This window comes from Microcaecilia unicolor, chromosome 11 (assembly GCF_901765095.1).
Source record: "Microcaecilia unicolor chromosome 11, aMicUni1.1, whole genome shotgun sequence".
In the NCBI taxonomy this organism is placed as follows: Eukaryota; Metazoa; Chordata; class Amphibia; order Gymnophiona; family Siphonopidae; genus Microcaecilia; species Microcaecilia unicolor.
The window spans coordinates 2,908,080-2,922,815 of NC_044041.1; the positions used below are offsets into that span (position 1 = coordinate 2,908,080).

Consider the following 14,736-nt stretch of genomic DNA (forward strand, 5'->3'; position numbering starts at 1 on the left):
CTGCTGTAAAATGTCCTCCAGATTGTGTTTAGTGCGTTACAACATATAAACAGTATGTTCAGTAATTAGGATTTGGAGCACCCTGGAGAGACCCCACCCCCACCCCGTGCGTGCAATGACTTTCCGGTGTGTCAGTAGACCAAAATTTAGTGAGAACCTTTAATAAGGTGGTTTGTTCTCTTTTGAGGTATTGTGACATTACAATATTTATGGACAAAACATTTTCAGAAAGCTCATTACACCCCAGGGAAACTGCCCCAAAATTCAAAATCCATGCTGAAAAAATGAAAATTATGCAACAATAATTTTTATCCAATGTATTGATTAGAATGCTTTTTAAAAGTAATGCAATCAATGCTAATATCGTTCCCGATGAACAAAGATTACACCCGAGTCCAGACATCTGAGGCCACCCTGCTAATCTCTGACACTCACACACAAGCAGAGGTGCGCGAAGCTGCGCCGAGAATTGCACATCCGTCCCAGTGCCGCAGCACATCAGAGCAGCAAGATTATAGAAATGGGAAACGTACCAACAAGTGTTCTAGGTGGTCATCTGCTTTGCGCGACTATTCGCAAAACGTAGGTATATCAAGTGATGATTAAACACAAAAATAAACATACGTGACATGAGTAATGAGCCCTGTGGGACATAAATATTCAGGGCCTGAATCGTAAAATCTTTAAGAAAACAGCAAGGCAAACGATGTGCAAACTCCAAGGTGCAAGGACAAAAAAAAGCAGATCAACCAAATAAACAAATTAGCCCGACACTGGTCGTGTTTCGCCCAACAGGGCTGCGTCAGGGGCTACACAGTATTCTTTAAAAGTCTAGAATTCTGAAGGTTCAGGACGATATTCACGTCATTATCTTTTATGATTCATTCGGTTCATGCTGGTTTTTTTTTTTACTGCATTTTGGAAGATTCATGATTTTAGACTTCCATAACTTTGTCATCTCGACTTTTAAAGAATACTGTGTAGCCCCCGACGCAGCCCTGTTGGCCGAAACACGGCCAGTGTCGGGCTGATTTGTTTATTTGGTTGCCATTCAATAAACTATTTTCTTTGATTGATCTGCTTTTTTTTGTCCTTCCATCGTAAAATCTTTAGTCCCATGCTCTGGCTGCGGGAAAAGACTGAATCTGTTCCTTAGTGTATTCAGATTTGATTTTTATATTTTCACAGCCTCTAGCGGGCCAGTCTTTAAGAGACGGCTCCAGTTTTGTATGTGCAATATGAAATATCTCCCAGTCTGTCTTTCTAAGCAGGAGGCTAACGAGTCCTGTAGTCTTTCTATAATTTGCTTTATCGCCCAGCGCAGGGGCCAGGATCATGAATCTGATCTGTTTATAGCTCTACTGGCCTTGGTGCCGTTTGCTTCCAGCTCCATCTCTTAACCCCTAATACACAGTAGAGAGCAAAATAACACTGAATCTGTTTGTGTAAGAAAGCAGAGAGGATGCCTAAAGCCTGTTTTGCTTAAATATATCCAATTACTCAATGGTATGCAGATAGGAAGTTCTGCGTTTACAGAAAACCTCACAGACTCACTCACAAAAAAGGAAATGTCGAAGAGCAAAATGATGATAGTCTCTGAGTGGAGGAATAGTGTAATGGTTAGAGCACTGGACTGGGAACCAGGGTTCAAATCCCACCGATTCCTCCTATGACCTTCAGCAAGTCACTTAACCCTCCCTTGTCTCAGATACAAAATTAGATCAAAAGCTGTCTGGGAGCAAGAGGAAACCTACAGTGTCTGAATGTAAGTCACCTAAATAAAAACCTCCCCGCAGGTGCACTCCGGACGCTTTTAGGATAAAAACTGAAGAGCTGGAAATACCGAAGTTATTTGGCTGCAGATGTGAACAGATGTTGCACAGTAGCTCATTCAGCAATGGAAAATTGAGTGGGAAAAGTGCTACTTCCGTGAAAGTCACTCAGAGGGAAGGACCAGCATCCCGATCCGCAGTGCCTTCGTCAGGGATAGTAGAAAGGAAGGAGAGGGAAGGGATCGGGGTGCTGCTACCTTTACCACATTCCCAGGCTTAGGAGCGATGTCCCAAGATAAAGTCAGAAAGCTGCAGAAGTAACATAGTAGATGACGGCAGAAAAAGACCTGCACGGTCCATCCAGTCTGCCCAACAAGATAACTCATATTTGCTACTTTTTGTGTATACCCTACTTTGATTTGTACCTGTGCTCTTTAGGGCACAGACCGTATAAGTCTGCCCAGCACTATCCCTGCCTCCCACCACCAGCTCTGGCACAGACTGTATAAGTCTGCCCAACACTATCCCCGCCTCCCAACTACCAGTCCCGCCTCCCACCACCAGCTCTGGCACAGACCATATAAGTCTGCCCAGCACTATCCCCGCCTCCCAGCCACCAGCCCTGCCTCTCAACCACCGGCTCTGGCACTGACCGTACAAGTCTGCCCAGCACTATCCCCGCCTCCCAACCACCAGTCCTGCTTCCCACCACCGGCTCTGGCGCAGACCGTATAAGTCTGCCCAGCACTATCCCCGCCTCCCAACTACCAGTCCCGCCTCCCAACACCAGCTCTGGCACAGACCGTATAAGTCTGCCCAGCACTATCCCTGCCTCCCAGCCACCAGCCCTGCCTCCCACCACTGGCTCTGGCACAGACTGTATAAGTCTGCCCAGCACTATCCCCGCCTCCCAACCACCAGCCCCGCCTCCCACCACCAGCTCTTGCACAGACCGTATAAGTCTGCCCAGCACTATCCTCGCCTCCCAACCACCAGCCCCTCCTCCCACCACCGGCTCTGGCACAGACCGTACAAGTCTGCCCAGCACTATCCCCGCCTCCCAGCCACCAGCCCTGCCTCCCAACCACCGGCTCTGGCACTGACCGTATAAGTCTGCCCAGCACTATCCCCGCCTCCCAACCACCAGTCCCGCTTCCCACCACCGGCTCTGGCACAGACCGTATAAGTCTGCCCAGCACTATCCCCACCTCCCAACCACCAGCCCCGCCTCCCGATCTTGACTAAGCTCCTGAGGATCCATTCCTTCGGCACAAGTGGTCGGATCCTGCTGACTGGTGCTGTACAGTTTTTTTTTTCCTGTTTCGTATCCACTTACATATGAGCTGCAGGTGGAACTTTCACTACCATAACCTAGATTGCACTTCTCATAACTGTTTAACTGCTTCTTTGTCTGGGTGATCAGAGAGAGAGAATCCCTGAGACTGAAGCCCTTTGCTGTCTTCTGTAGGTAGCCTCTCCTGCCTTCTGAACTGGGGGGCCTAAATCCACGATTCCCATAACAACCTGGCAATTCAAGAACGATTCTAGCCAAGCTAATGTGCCACCCGCCAGACCCACCGTCTAAATAGGTTGCTCTGTAGCTCCAACCCAAAGCTTGAGCTGGGGGGACTGCAAGGCACATGAGCTCCTGGTTTCAGACTAGCTTAATCTGCCTCTAGCTCTTTCTTGCATTCTAAACCTCCGTTTATCAATTTAAATGAGCAAAGCTGGTAATGCATCTTTCTTCCTGGCCCTCACATCTTCGCGTCTCATGGCCACCCACTCAGGAACAGCTGCACACGTGTTGCATTTCCCCAGTCCTTTAAGGTCCTGCTTGAATGAATGTAAGGCATCATGTGTGTAATTTGTCTTTGGCATTAATTGAGGCCTGTGTTAATAGGTTTTGTAATGCGGGAGCTTCCACCACAAACAGACATTTCAGAAGCACAGGTGTGATTTGTGTTTTGCTGTTCTCTCCACAGGCAAAGCGAGCACTGCAGCGTGGAGCAACAGCGATAATCTTTGATGTGTCTGAAAACACGGAAGCCATCGAGCAGGTAACAACCTTCCACTGAGCTACTCTGGTTTCAGCAGACGACGCAAGGGTAAAAAGAATATTCATTAACTCCTGCCCTAGAGAGAAAGTCCTTCCCTTGCAGAATGAAGCCCCAGTGACGGGCCGGAAGAGGGGGGGGGGGGGGGGTGAGGCAAGTTGTACTGTACCTGCCACCTGCGCTGTACCTGTACTGTAGGGGGCAGTGTGTGGAGGGTGGGTGGGGAGATGGTTGCAGTGTTTGCTGTCTGCGCTGTACCTGTACTATTGTGGACTAGTGCTGCTGTGTGCACTGTATTTGTACTGTAGGGGGCAGTGTGTGGAGGGGGTGGGGGGAAGATGGCTGCAGTACTGTTGTCTGTGCTGTATCTGTACTTTAGGGGGCAGCGTGGGATGGATTGAGATCGTTGCAGTGGTGGAGCAGCGTCTGGGTTGATGTGGGGAGGGGACTGTTGCTCTGCTGCCTGTGTGGTATCTGCTGTAGTACTAGACTGGATTGAGGACCGCTGACAGAGCTGGTGGTGTAAGAGGCTTTTTGGAAGCCAGTTAAGGATTTACTGAGGGATCCCGGGCTCTGAGGGCAGGAGTGCCAGTGAGTGAGGAGTGCAGAACTTGACCATTAGAGTTCCATTCTGATAGTACGCTGGGAAGTACTGACCATGGATTCCAGCCTTTTGGGCTGGGGGGCCCATTATAAGTTTCATCTTGCGCAGAGCACCTGGATGGAGGAGAAGGAGGCTCAGTGGCCTATCAACTGCTTGGAGCTCAGGGCAGTTCACAAAGCCTTGATCCATTGCTAGAGAGGATTCTACTCAGGGTTTTCTCAGACAATGCAACAACAGTGGCACATAACAGGAAGCAAGGGGAGACCCACAGCTGGCAACTGGCATTGGAGTCCAGTTTGCTCTTTCACTGGGAGGAGATGAATCTCCTTTGCCTGTCAGTGGTTCACATTGCGGGCTCCCTAAATGTGGAGGTGAAGTTTCTCAGCAGGAAGTCCTTGGATCCAGGGGAATGGGAGTTGTCTAGTAATGCATTTCAACTGATCATAGTTCAGTGGGGTTTGCTGCATCTGGACTTTGATGTCTATGAAAGTGAATACCAAAGTGTCCAGGTTCTTCAGCCATCAGAGGAAGCCAGACTTGCTGGGCCTTGATGCTCTGCTTTGGGCTTGGCCGGACAAAGATATACTTTGTTTTCCTTCCTTGGCTAATGGTAGGTCATGCGCTAAAAAGAGTTGCCTTCATTGTGGTCGGGTAGTTCTAGTGGCTCCGGATTGGCCATGGAGGCCATGGTGCGAGGTGATTCGGCTACTGGATGAAGACCCATTCAGTCTTCCTCAGCATCAAGGTCTGCTGAGGTAGGGTCTGGTGTTCATGGGGATCCCTCCCCCCTTGGTCTTAGCTTGGCCACTGAAAGGTTTTGATTTGAGAAGAAAGGTATTCTGACTGTAATTATTACTTTGTTACATGCTCGGAAATGTTATACTTCCATGGCATACACCAGGTTGTGAAGGATATTTGAAGGTTGGTGTATAGAGCACAGAAGTTTCCCTTTTCTCTTCTTCCATTGGTCACATCTTGGCATTCCTCCATTGGGGTAACAGAAAGGATTAGCTTTGTGTTCTCTGAAGGTACAGGTGGTGGCCTTGGCTTGTTTCAGAGGATGGCTGCAGAAGTCATCTTTGATGCACACCTGCACATTATCTGGTTCTTGAGAGGGGCGGGCCACCTATAGACTGGGATTTTGGCACCCTTTATCACTAGCGCCCTGGGCCAGTGCCTCACCTGGTTCATAGGTTGAACTGGCCCTGGTCCTTTATTCTCTTCAGAAATCTCTGTTTGAACTTCTCAAGAAGGCCACTTTGAAGGGTCTCATGCTGAAAGCAGCATTCTTGGTAGCTATTGTATCGGTGTCTTGTGTTTCTGAGTTCCAGGCACTTTCTTGAGGGAGTGTCCCTCAGAACAGTCCCTTCCTTTCTCCATAAGGTAGTGTCAGCATTTCATATTAACCAATCTGTGGAACTTCCGTCTTTTGTAGAAAAGACGGGAGGTTCAGTATTCCTCTTCGAAGCTCCTGGATGTGCATAGGTTCTTCCACAGATATTGGGAGGTCACAAATGAATTTTGAAGATTGGACAGACTTTTCTTCCTTTTTGAGGAACAGAAACTGGGCCTGATGATGTCCAAGCCTACGATTGCTAGATGGCTGAAGAAGACAATTGCATCAGCTTAATTTTTTGTGGGGAATCAACCCCCTTCTGCTTTACATGCTCATTCTGTGAGTTGCACTACTGCCTCATGGGCGAAAACCTGTTTAATATCCCCAGTGGATATTTGTAAAGCAGCAACATGGTCATCGTTGCATACTTTTACCAAACATTATAGGGTGCATATTTCGGCTTGCTCAGAGACTGTTTTTGGAGCTTCAGTTCTGTAGGCGGCAGTGCCAAGAGTCTACCCTCTGTAGGGTTTGCTTTTGAAAACCACAGAAGTCCTGGAATAGTGGGAAGCTACATAATGGAAGGAGAAATTAGGACTTACCTGATAATTTTCTTTCCATTAGTCCTTCCCACTATTCCAGTAGCCCACCCTTGGTTCTGAGCTTTTAGGCAGTGGGAAGAGATGTACCTGGTGACAGCTGTTACTTTTTAGGATGTTCTCCCATCTGGGTCACCCTCTCTGCAAGTTTTCCAGAGGAATAAGTGTTTCATAATTTTTTCCTCTGTCAATTACAGTTTCTGTTTACATGTTTAAGGTGTTATGTTTTATACTGAATTTTTCCACACTGCTTGTCTACATAAATACTGAAGAGCTGGATGGTCTGATTGCAGTTATGTCACAGCTCAGTTCTGTGTTCTCTGTCTCCACCTACTGGTTGATGGGCATAATTCTCTTTCCATTAGTCCTTTTCACGATTCCAATACTTACGAAAATACAGTGCAATCCGCTTAAGTGCAAGGGTCTGGGACCAAAGAAATACATGCAGTTAACCGGAACGTGCACTTAACCGTTGTGACCCAAAGAAGCTTGACATCTGATAAACATATGTACAGTACTGTTTATTATACGTACAGTATACAGTCTCTATTAACTGACGTTATAATCAGTCATAGTCCTCTGTACACTCTTGTGTCTGTGAGTGCCATAGACTACATCTGCCAGACGGTAAAAACTGCCATAGCACTAACATCCAGTGGCCTCCAGATAGGCCCGCACGGTGTTGAGACTCTCCAGCGCTCTTGCAAAAGTGACAGGAGGTTATTGAATTTCGTCAGCATGTGCCTAGCTGCTCATTTCATCATCTGTTTCATCATCAGCCGTTGCCTGCGTGTAGGCGCATATCTCGACATCAGTGCTGTCGTCAGCTGTTTGTAGATCGTAATCAACGGCTACGTAGTGATCAAACTCCTCTTCAGTAACACCGGCTGGGATGTCAATAGCCTGTTCATCTGACGCGTTTGCAACAGCTGCATCTGTTTCGTCCCTCTCCACATCCCTAACAAAAGCTTGCCCGCTTGTAGCAGTTCATAACGGTCGCCTGTGTAACATGATTCCAGGCTTCTTTCTGCATATGTAGGGAATCCAACCGTGATAGATAACGAGCCAGTTCAACAGCACGTTTATCCTTGCCAGTCTGGTCATCCATAACGCTCATCAGAAGACATAGCACAAGAGCCCGATAATGTTGTTTGAAATTGGCTATTATGCCCTGATCCATAGGTTGGATCAGAGAGGTAGTGTTTGGTGGCAGGAAGACCATCTTGACGTTAGACAGCCTTGTTGGAATGTAATTGTATTTTACATGCATTGCCTGTCACCTATTATTTCTCTGTGATTACTCTGTGACCTCTGATGTGAATTACTTAGAGAGGTCACACAGCTATGCAACTTCCTGTGGGGGCTAGATGCAGCACATGGAGCACATGGAGCTCATGATCTCTCCTAACCTGAGAGGATCTATGGTGGTGTGAGCATCCATTACCATCTAAGCACATGGAAGGAGCTGATAAGACAAATGTATAGTAATATGTATATATAAGCCTGTCTGATTATAATCTAACTACAAACTGTGAGTAAACAGATGTTTGTTACTTCAACTTTAAAGTGACTCAGCAGTGAATTATTCAGGGGTGAATGAGAGAGAGATGAAGAAAGAAATTAACATTTCTAAAGCTGAAGCTGTGTGTACTAAAATCTGCTAATTATTTACTACAAATAATCCAACAAAAGGGTTATGGGCCCAGGGTCCAGGAATTGAAAAAGAAGAGAAATATTACCAGGCAGAAAAAAAGGCCACATTTTTCTCTTAAGTTTTAAAGGAAAGATTCAGTCTGTCTCTCTCTCCCCCCACACAGCAGACAGAAGGCTAAGAAAATGGCTGAGGGAGGAAATTCACCATTGTTCTATTCTCTCAAGGTGCCTAAATTAACTGAGTTTAATTATCGGCAGTGGGAATTAAGATTCATATGTCTCCTTCGAGCAAAAAGATTAAATATATGCTTAGATCAAGACAGAACAGCTGAAAATATGGCTGAATGGGACAATGCAAACTATTATGTGAAGTGCATGCTTTTGGAAGCTCTCTCAGAGAAACAAGCCATATTAGTGGAGGGAAAAGATACACCAAAGGACATTTTATATAAACTGAGAACTATGTATGCAACTACATATGCAAAGCAGCAACCAATTTGGCTGGCAGAGTTGAATGAAACCAAATTAAGGGATAAAAGTAAATGTAATGATCACATTATGCATCTTATGTCTTCATTTCAAAAGCTAGAACTTTCTGGAATTCCCATGTGTGATGCATTGAAAAGAGCATTTCTTTTTACCTCACTATCAAAGAAGTTTGATGTTTTTAGGTCTGTAAATGAGGCCATTGAAGGGCAATCTTTTGAACAGACAACATCAAAACTAAGGCAGGAATGCATAATAAATGATTCTGAGGAGATGTGTTCTCAAAGCAAGTCAGAGAGAAATGAAACAAATTTCTTGGCAAAGAACAGAGGAAGGCGGAGCTATGGGAAAACTCCACCCAAGGGCAAGCTGATTTGCTACTCATGTGGAAAGGAGGGACATGTATCTAAATGGTGTAAGGAAACACAAACACTCCCTCTAGCTCACCTAAGCCAATGGAACTAAAGAATTTTCAAACCAGGAAATGTATGAAGGACAAAGATAAACACAAGGGCTTTCTAATGGCAGAAAAATCTTTGACTATGGTAAATAATAATTCAAATGAAAGTACTTGGATTTTGGATTCAGGGAGCACATGCCATTTAACCAATTGTAAGGATTTCTTTCAGGAAATGTGTCCAGAAGAAGGAATTCTTAAAACTGCAAACGCAGGGACTGCTAAGATCCAAGCAAAAGGTATTGGATTCTTAAAATGCAAAGTGTCTAATGAAGTTAAAGAAATTCCTGTAAGTGATGTCTTGTATATTCCCCAAGCAGTTTGCAATATGCTTAGTGTATCTACATTAGATAAGAAGGGATTTGTGATTCATTTTGAAAACAGTAAGTGCACAATCTCTAAAAATGATGAAGTGTATGCTGAAGCTTTTATGCATAATGATGTTTATAAGCTGAACATTTCAGGTGAAGCCTCACATATGGCGCAAGTAAGGAAGAATGATGGTAAATGTAGTCTGGAAATCTGGCACCGCCGCCTGGGACATCGTGATTCTAAGGTGATCCAGGATCTTCGCAGTGGGCAACTAGCCACTGGCATTCAGATAAGTGCAGATGCTGGTAAAATGGAGAAATGCATAGACTGTGTTACTCAAAAAGGTGTGAGACCCTCATTTCCTGCATACACAGGAAATAGGAGTAATAAAGTGCTGGACTTAATACACAGTGACTTATGTGGACCGTTTAATATCCCATCATTGGGAAATAACAGATTTGTGCTAATATTCTTGGATGATTTCTCTAGATATTGTGTGGCCTATTTGCTGAAAGAGAAAAGTCAAGTCACAGACATGCTGAAGAAATACGTAGCCATGGTGAGCAATAAATTTGAAAGAAAACCAAAGGTTCTTCAGACCGACAATGGTGGTGAGTTCACTTCGCAAAGCATGCGCACATTTCTAGAACAAGAAGGCATTCAGCATATCACAACAGTAGCTTATACACCAGAGCAAAATTCTGTTGCAGAGAGAAAATTTAGGTCACTTGTGGAAATGACCAGATGTATGCTGTCAGATAGCAATCTCCCTAAAAGACTATGGGGGGAAGCCATTCTCACAGCAGTGTACCTACAAAACAGAATGCCAACTAAAGGCGCTGAGCGCACACCACATGAGACATGGCATGGTAGGAAGCCAAACCTGTCACACATAAGAACATTTGGAAGTACAGCATATGCTCATATACCAAAGCAAAGAAGGCATAAGCTGGATTCCACAACAGAAAGGGGCATTTTAGTTGGCTATGCTCCAGGACACAAAGGATATAGAATTTTGAATCTGAAAACTGGCATTGTTGGCATAAGACATGTTACATATTTTGATGAAAACAAAAGGGTTGATAAAGGCTGGATTATCCCAGATGAGCCTTATCATCCAGAATATGAAACTAGAACCATAATAGACATGCCAGTGTATATAAATGCCATACCAAGGCAGATGTCTGAAAGCAACTCATCTGTATCTAACGAGGAACAGGCAGAGGAAACAGACACAGAAAGGATCATTGAAGAAGACAGTACAGTTGGAGAAGGGGAATCAATTGGAGAAGGATTCTCAGATTTTGAGGATGCGGAAAGGTCAGACCAACCTGTTGTCAGACGCTCATCCAGGGAAAACAAAGGTGTTCCACCCCCAAGACTGTCTTACCTAACAAAGTCAGCAGAAGCTCAAGAGCCCTTAACATGGGATGAGATTGAGAAAATGCCAGCAGAAGAAGCTGCTGAATGGCATAAAGCTGCACAAGAAGAAATTGATGCATTGGATAAAAATAATACTTGGATTCTTACAAAATTACCTCCTGGCAAGAAAGCTATAGGATGCAAATGGGTATTCAAGTTAAAAAGGAATGCACAAGGAAAAGTGGAAAGGTATAAAGCCAGATTAGTGGCAAAGGGATATCTTCCAAAATATGGAGAAGATTTTGATGAAGTGTTTGCACCTGTAGTGAAACACACGACAATCAGAACACTTCTGAGCATTGCAGTCTCAAAAGGCATGCAAGTCAACCACATTGATGTGAAAACAGCGTTTCTTCATGGAGAAATAACTGAAGACTTGTACATGGAACAGCCAACAGGTTTCATAAATACAAACAAAGACAGCTAGTGTGTAAATTAAACAAAGGTCTTTATGGATTAAAGCAAAGTGCAAAATGTTGGAATGATAAATTGCATGAAATATTGACAAATTTAGGATTTAAGCAAGGTGAAGCAGATAAATGCTTGTACACTAGGTGCACAAATGGACAATATGCATACATTTTAGCTTTTGTTGATGATCTGCTCATTGCAAGCAAAAGTGAGCAAGAGTACAAGGACATTGTAAAGTGTTTAAACCTCAATGTTGAGATAAAAGAACTTGGAAATGTGTCATACTATCTTGGTATAGAAATTGAGAAACAAAATGATGGTTCTTATCTTCTAAGCCAGAAGCAGAAAATAAATGAGCTTATTGAAAGTTTAGGTATGCAAGATGCCCAAGTTGTAAGCACTCCCATGATCACTGATTTTCTGAAGGATGAAACAGTAAGAGAACCTTTACCAGATAACATCCAATATAGATCAGCCATAGGTAAGCTTTTATATCTAGCTACCACATACAGGGCTGATATAGCAAATGCAGTAGGAATTTTGAGCAGAAGGGTCAGCTCACCTACCAAATCAGATTGGACTGCAGTTAAAAGGATGGTAAGGTATTTAAAGGGTACCATTGACTGTAAATTAAAGGTTTCAGCCAATAGTAATCCAAAACTAATATGTTACTGTGATTCAGATTGGGCAGGGGATCATTCTGATTATAAATCCACAAGTGGATATGTGTTTATGTATGGAAATGTACAAATTTCATGGGCCAGTCATAAACAAAGTATTGTGAGTCTGTCTTCTACAGAAGCTGAATACGTGGCCGTATCGGAAGCGTGCAGAGAACTGATGTGGATTGAAAAACTTTTGCTGGATTTCGGAATAGCTGAACAGAGACCAATCCAGATAATGGAAGATAATCAGAGCTGCATCCGACTGTCACAGAATGACAAGGTTCAGTCACGCACCAAGCACATCGCAACGAAATACCACAACGTGCGAGAGTTGGCAAAAGAAGGGGTCATCAGTCTACACTATTGTCACACCAGTGAGATGACAGCTGACATCATGACCAAACCGTTACCCAGAGAACATTTTGTGAATCTGCGTATAAAGCTTGGACTTTGTATGAATAAATAATTGCATGACAGTTATGCATGAGAAGGGGTTTGTTGGAATGTAATTGTATTTTACATGCATTGCCTGTCACCTATTATTTCTCTGTGATTACTCTGTGACCTCTGATGTGAATTACTTAGAGAGGTCACACAGCTATGCAACTTCCTGTGGGGGCTAGATGCAGCACATGGAGCACATGGAGCTCATGATCTCTCCTAACCTGAGAGGATCTATGGTGGTGTGAGCATCCATTACCATCTAAGCACATGGAAGGAGCTGATAAGACAAATGTATAGTAATATGTATATATAAGCCTGTCTGATTATAATCTAACTACAAACTGTGAGTAAACAGATGTTTTGTTACTTCAACTTTAAAGTGACTCAGCAGTGAATTATTCAGGGGTGAATGAGAGAGAGATGAAGAAAGAAATTAACATTTCTAAAGCTGAAGCTGTGTGTACTAAAATCTGCTAATTATTTACTACAAATAATCCAACAAGCCTGACATCATCACTGTGTGCAGCACAATTATCACAAAGCAACAAAATCTGACGCTTTTGTGCCGCATTCTATCTTCTTTATCCACTGCTTCCAAATTTCCCCAGTCATCCATTAATTTGCATTAGCCTCGTATGACACAGGAAGTCGCTTAACATTCTTAAAGCAACGGGGCTGTTTGCTCTTTCAAATGACGAGTGGTTCCAACTTCTCACTCCCATCCATATTGCATCAAAGGAGGATCGTCAGTCGGTCCTTCAACGTTTTACTTCCTGTAGTTTCGGCTTGTAGAATCGCTCGCCACTAGAGACCGTTTTCATCAGCATTGAAAATATCACGAGGTGCAAACTCGTTCAAGATGGTAGGAAGAACTGAAACAACCCAATTTTCAGCACCAAAGTCATCAGCATCTTGTCTCTTGAATTTTATGTTGTTCCTCTCCGTCCATCTTTCCAACTATCCAACAGTGGCTTTGAATTCAGGTAGTCCAAGACTTTCAGCTAGCTGATTAGCTTTCTCCATAAGCAGTGGACCACTGACAGGAAACTGACTGCTCCTGACTTGAGGAAACCACCGAAGAAGAGCATCTTCTACCTCCTAAGCTTTTCCAGCCCGTTTTCATTTCCGTTGTGGATTCGTATTGTTTTGCCAGTCTTCCAGAAGCTGGTCTTTCTGCTTCAAGACACGTGAAATTTGACTGGGATTGACACCATATTCTTTAGCAATAGATGCTTGACTTTGTTTTCTAATTTTTTAAGAACTTCTATTCGTTCAGCCAGTGTTAAAGTCTTACAGTTGCGCAACGACGACGACTCCAGTGTACACTCTAACTAAACATTCTTTTGGTTCTTCTGCCAACGAGATTTCTGCCGAGATTTCAAATTTACCGCCCCTTTGTCACGCGCCAATCGGCTTCCATATTCCGTGCGTGCGTTTATGCGGAGTCTTTCCTGCAGGGGAGCGGTCTTAAACCATGCATATAAGCGAATCTTGCACTTATCAGTGGTGCGCTAAACCGAAGTTTGTCCCCATAGAAATTGATGGCACCAAAAACGGGACCGAAGTACGGCATGCAGTTAAACAGAGCATGCGCTTATCTGACGTGCACTTACATGGAGTGCACTGTAGTTATCAGGGAAGGCCTAATTTCTCCATCACTCTGCAGACGCCATTCTAGAATGCGCATGGTACGACACATGATCACTCAAAATGAGAAATACAGTATTACACTGCTGACATTTCCAACCTGAAGGGATTTACAGTGGGGGAAATAAGTATTTGATCCCTTGCTGATTTTGTAAGTTTGCCCACTGACAAAGACATGAGCAGCCCATAATTGAAGGGTAGGTTATTGGTAACAGTGAGAGATAGCACATCACAAATTAAATCCGGAAAATCACATTGTGGAAAGTATATGAATTTATTTGCATTCTGCAGAGGGAAATAAGTATTTGATCCCCCACCAACCAGTAAGAGATCTGGCCCCTACAGACCAGGTAGATGCTCCAAATCAACTCGTTACCTGCATGACAGACAGCTGTCGGCAATGGTCACCTGTATGAAAGACACCTGTCCACAGACTCAGTGAATCAGTCAGACTCTAACCTCTACAAAATGGCCAAGAGCAAGGAGCTGTCTAAGGATGTCAGGGACAAGATCATACACCTGCACAAGGCTGGAATGGGCTACAAAACCATCAGTAAGACGCTGGGCGAGAAGGAGACAACTGTTGGTGCCATAGTAAGAAAATGGAAGAAGTACAAAATGACTGTCAATCGACAAAGATCTGGGGCTCCACGCAAAATCTCACCTCGTGGGGTATCCTTGATCATGAGGAAGGTTAGAAATCAGCCTACAACTACAAGGGGGGAACTTGTCAATGATCTCAAGGCAGCTGGGACCACTGTCACCACGAAAACCATTGGTAACACATTACGACATAACGGATTGCAATCCTGCAGTGCCCGCAAGGTCACCCTGCTCCGGAAGGCACATGTGACGGCCCGTCTGAAGTTTGCCA

The 14,736-nt window shown here is 44.2% G+C and overlaps 1 protein-coding gene across 1 annotated transcript in view; it reads left to right on the forward strand.

Annotated features, from left to right (window-relative positions):
* Positions 1–14,736, forward strand: part of ZNRF3 (zinc and ring finger 3) — a 251,956-nt gene that overhangs the window by 212,500 nt on the left and 24,720 nt on the right. The window contains exon 3 of the mRNA XM_030218155.1: positions 3,755–3,829. Coding sequence (XP_030074015.1) covers positions 3,755–3,829 — 75 coding nt within the window. The remainder of the gene's footprint in view (positions 1–3,754; positions 3,830–14,736) is intronic.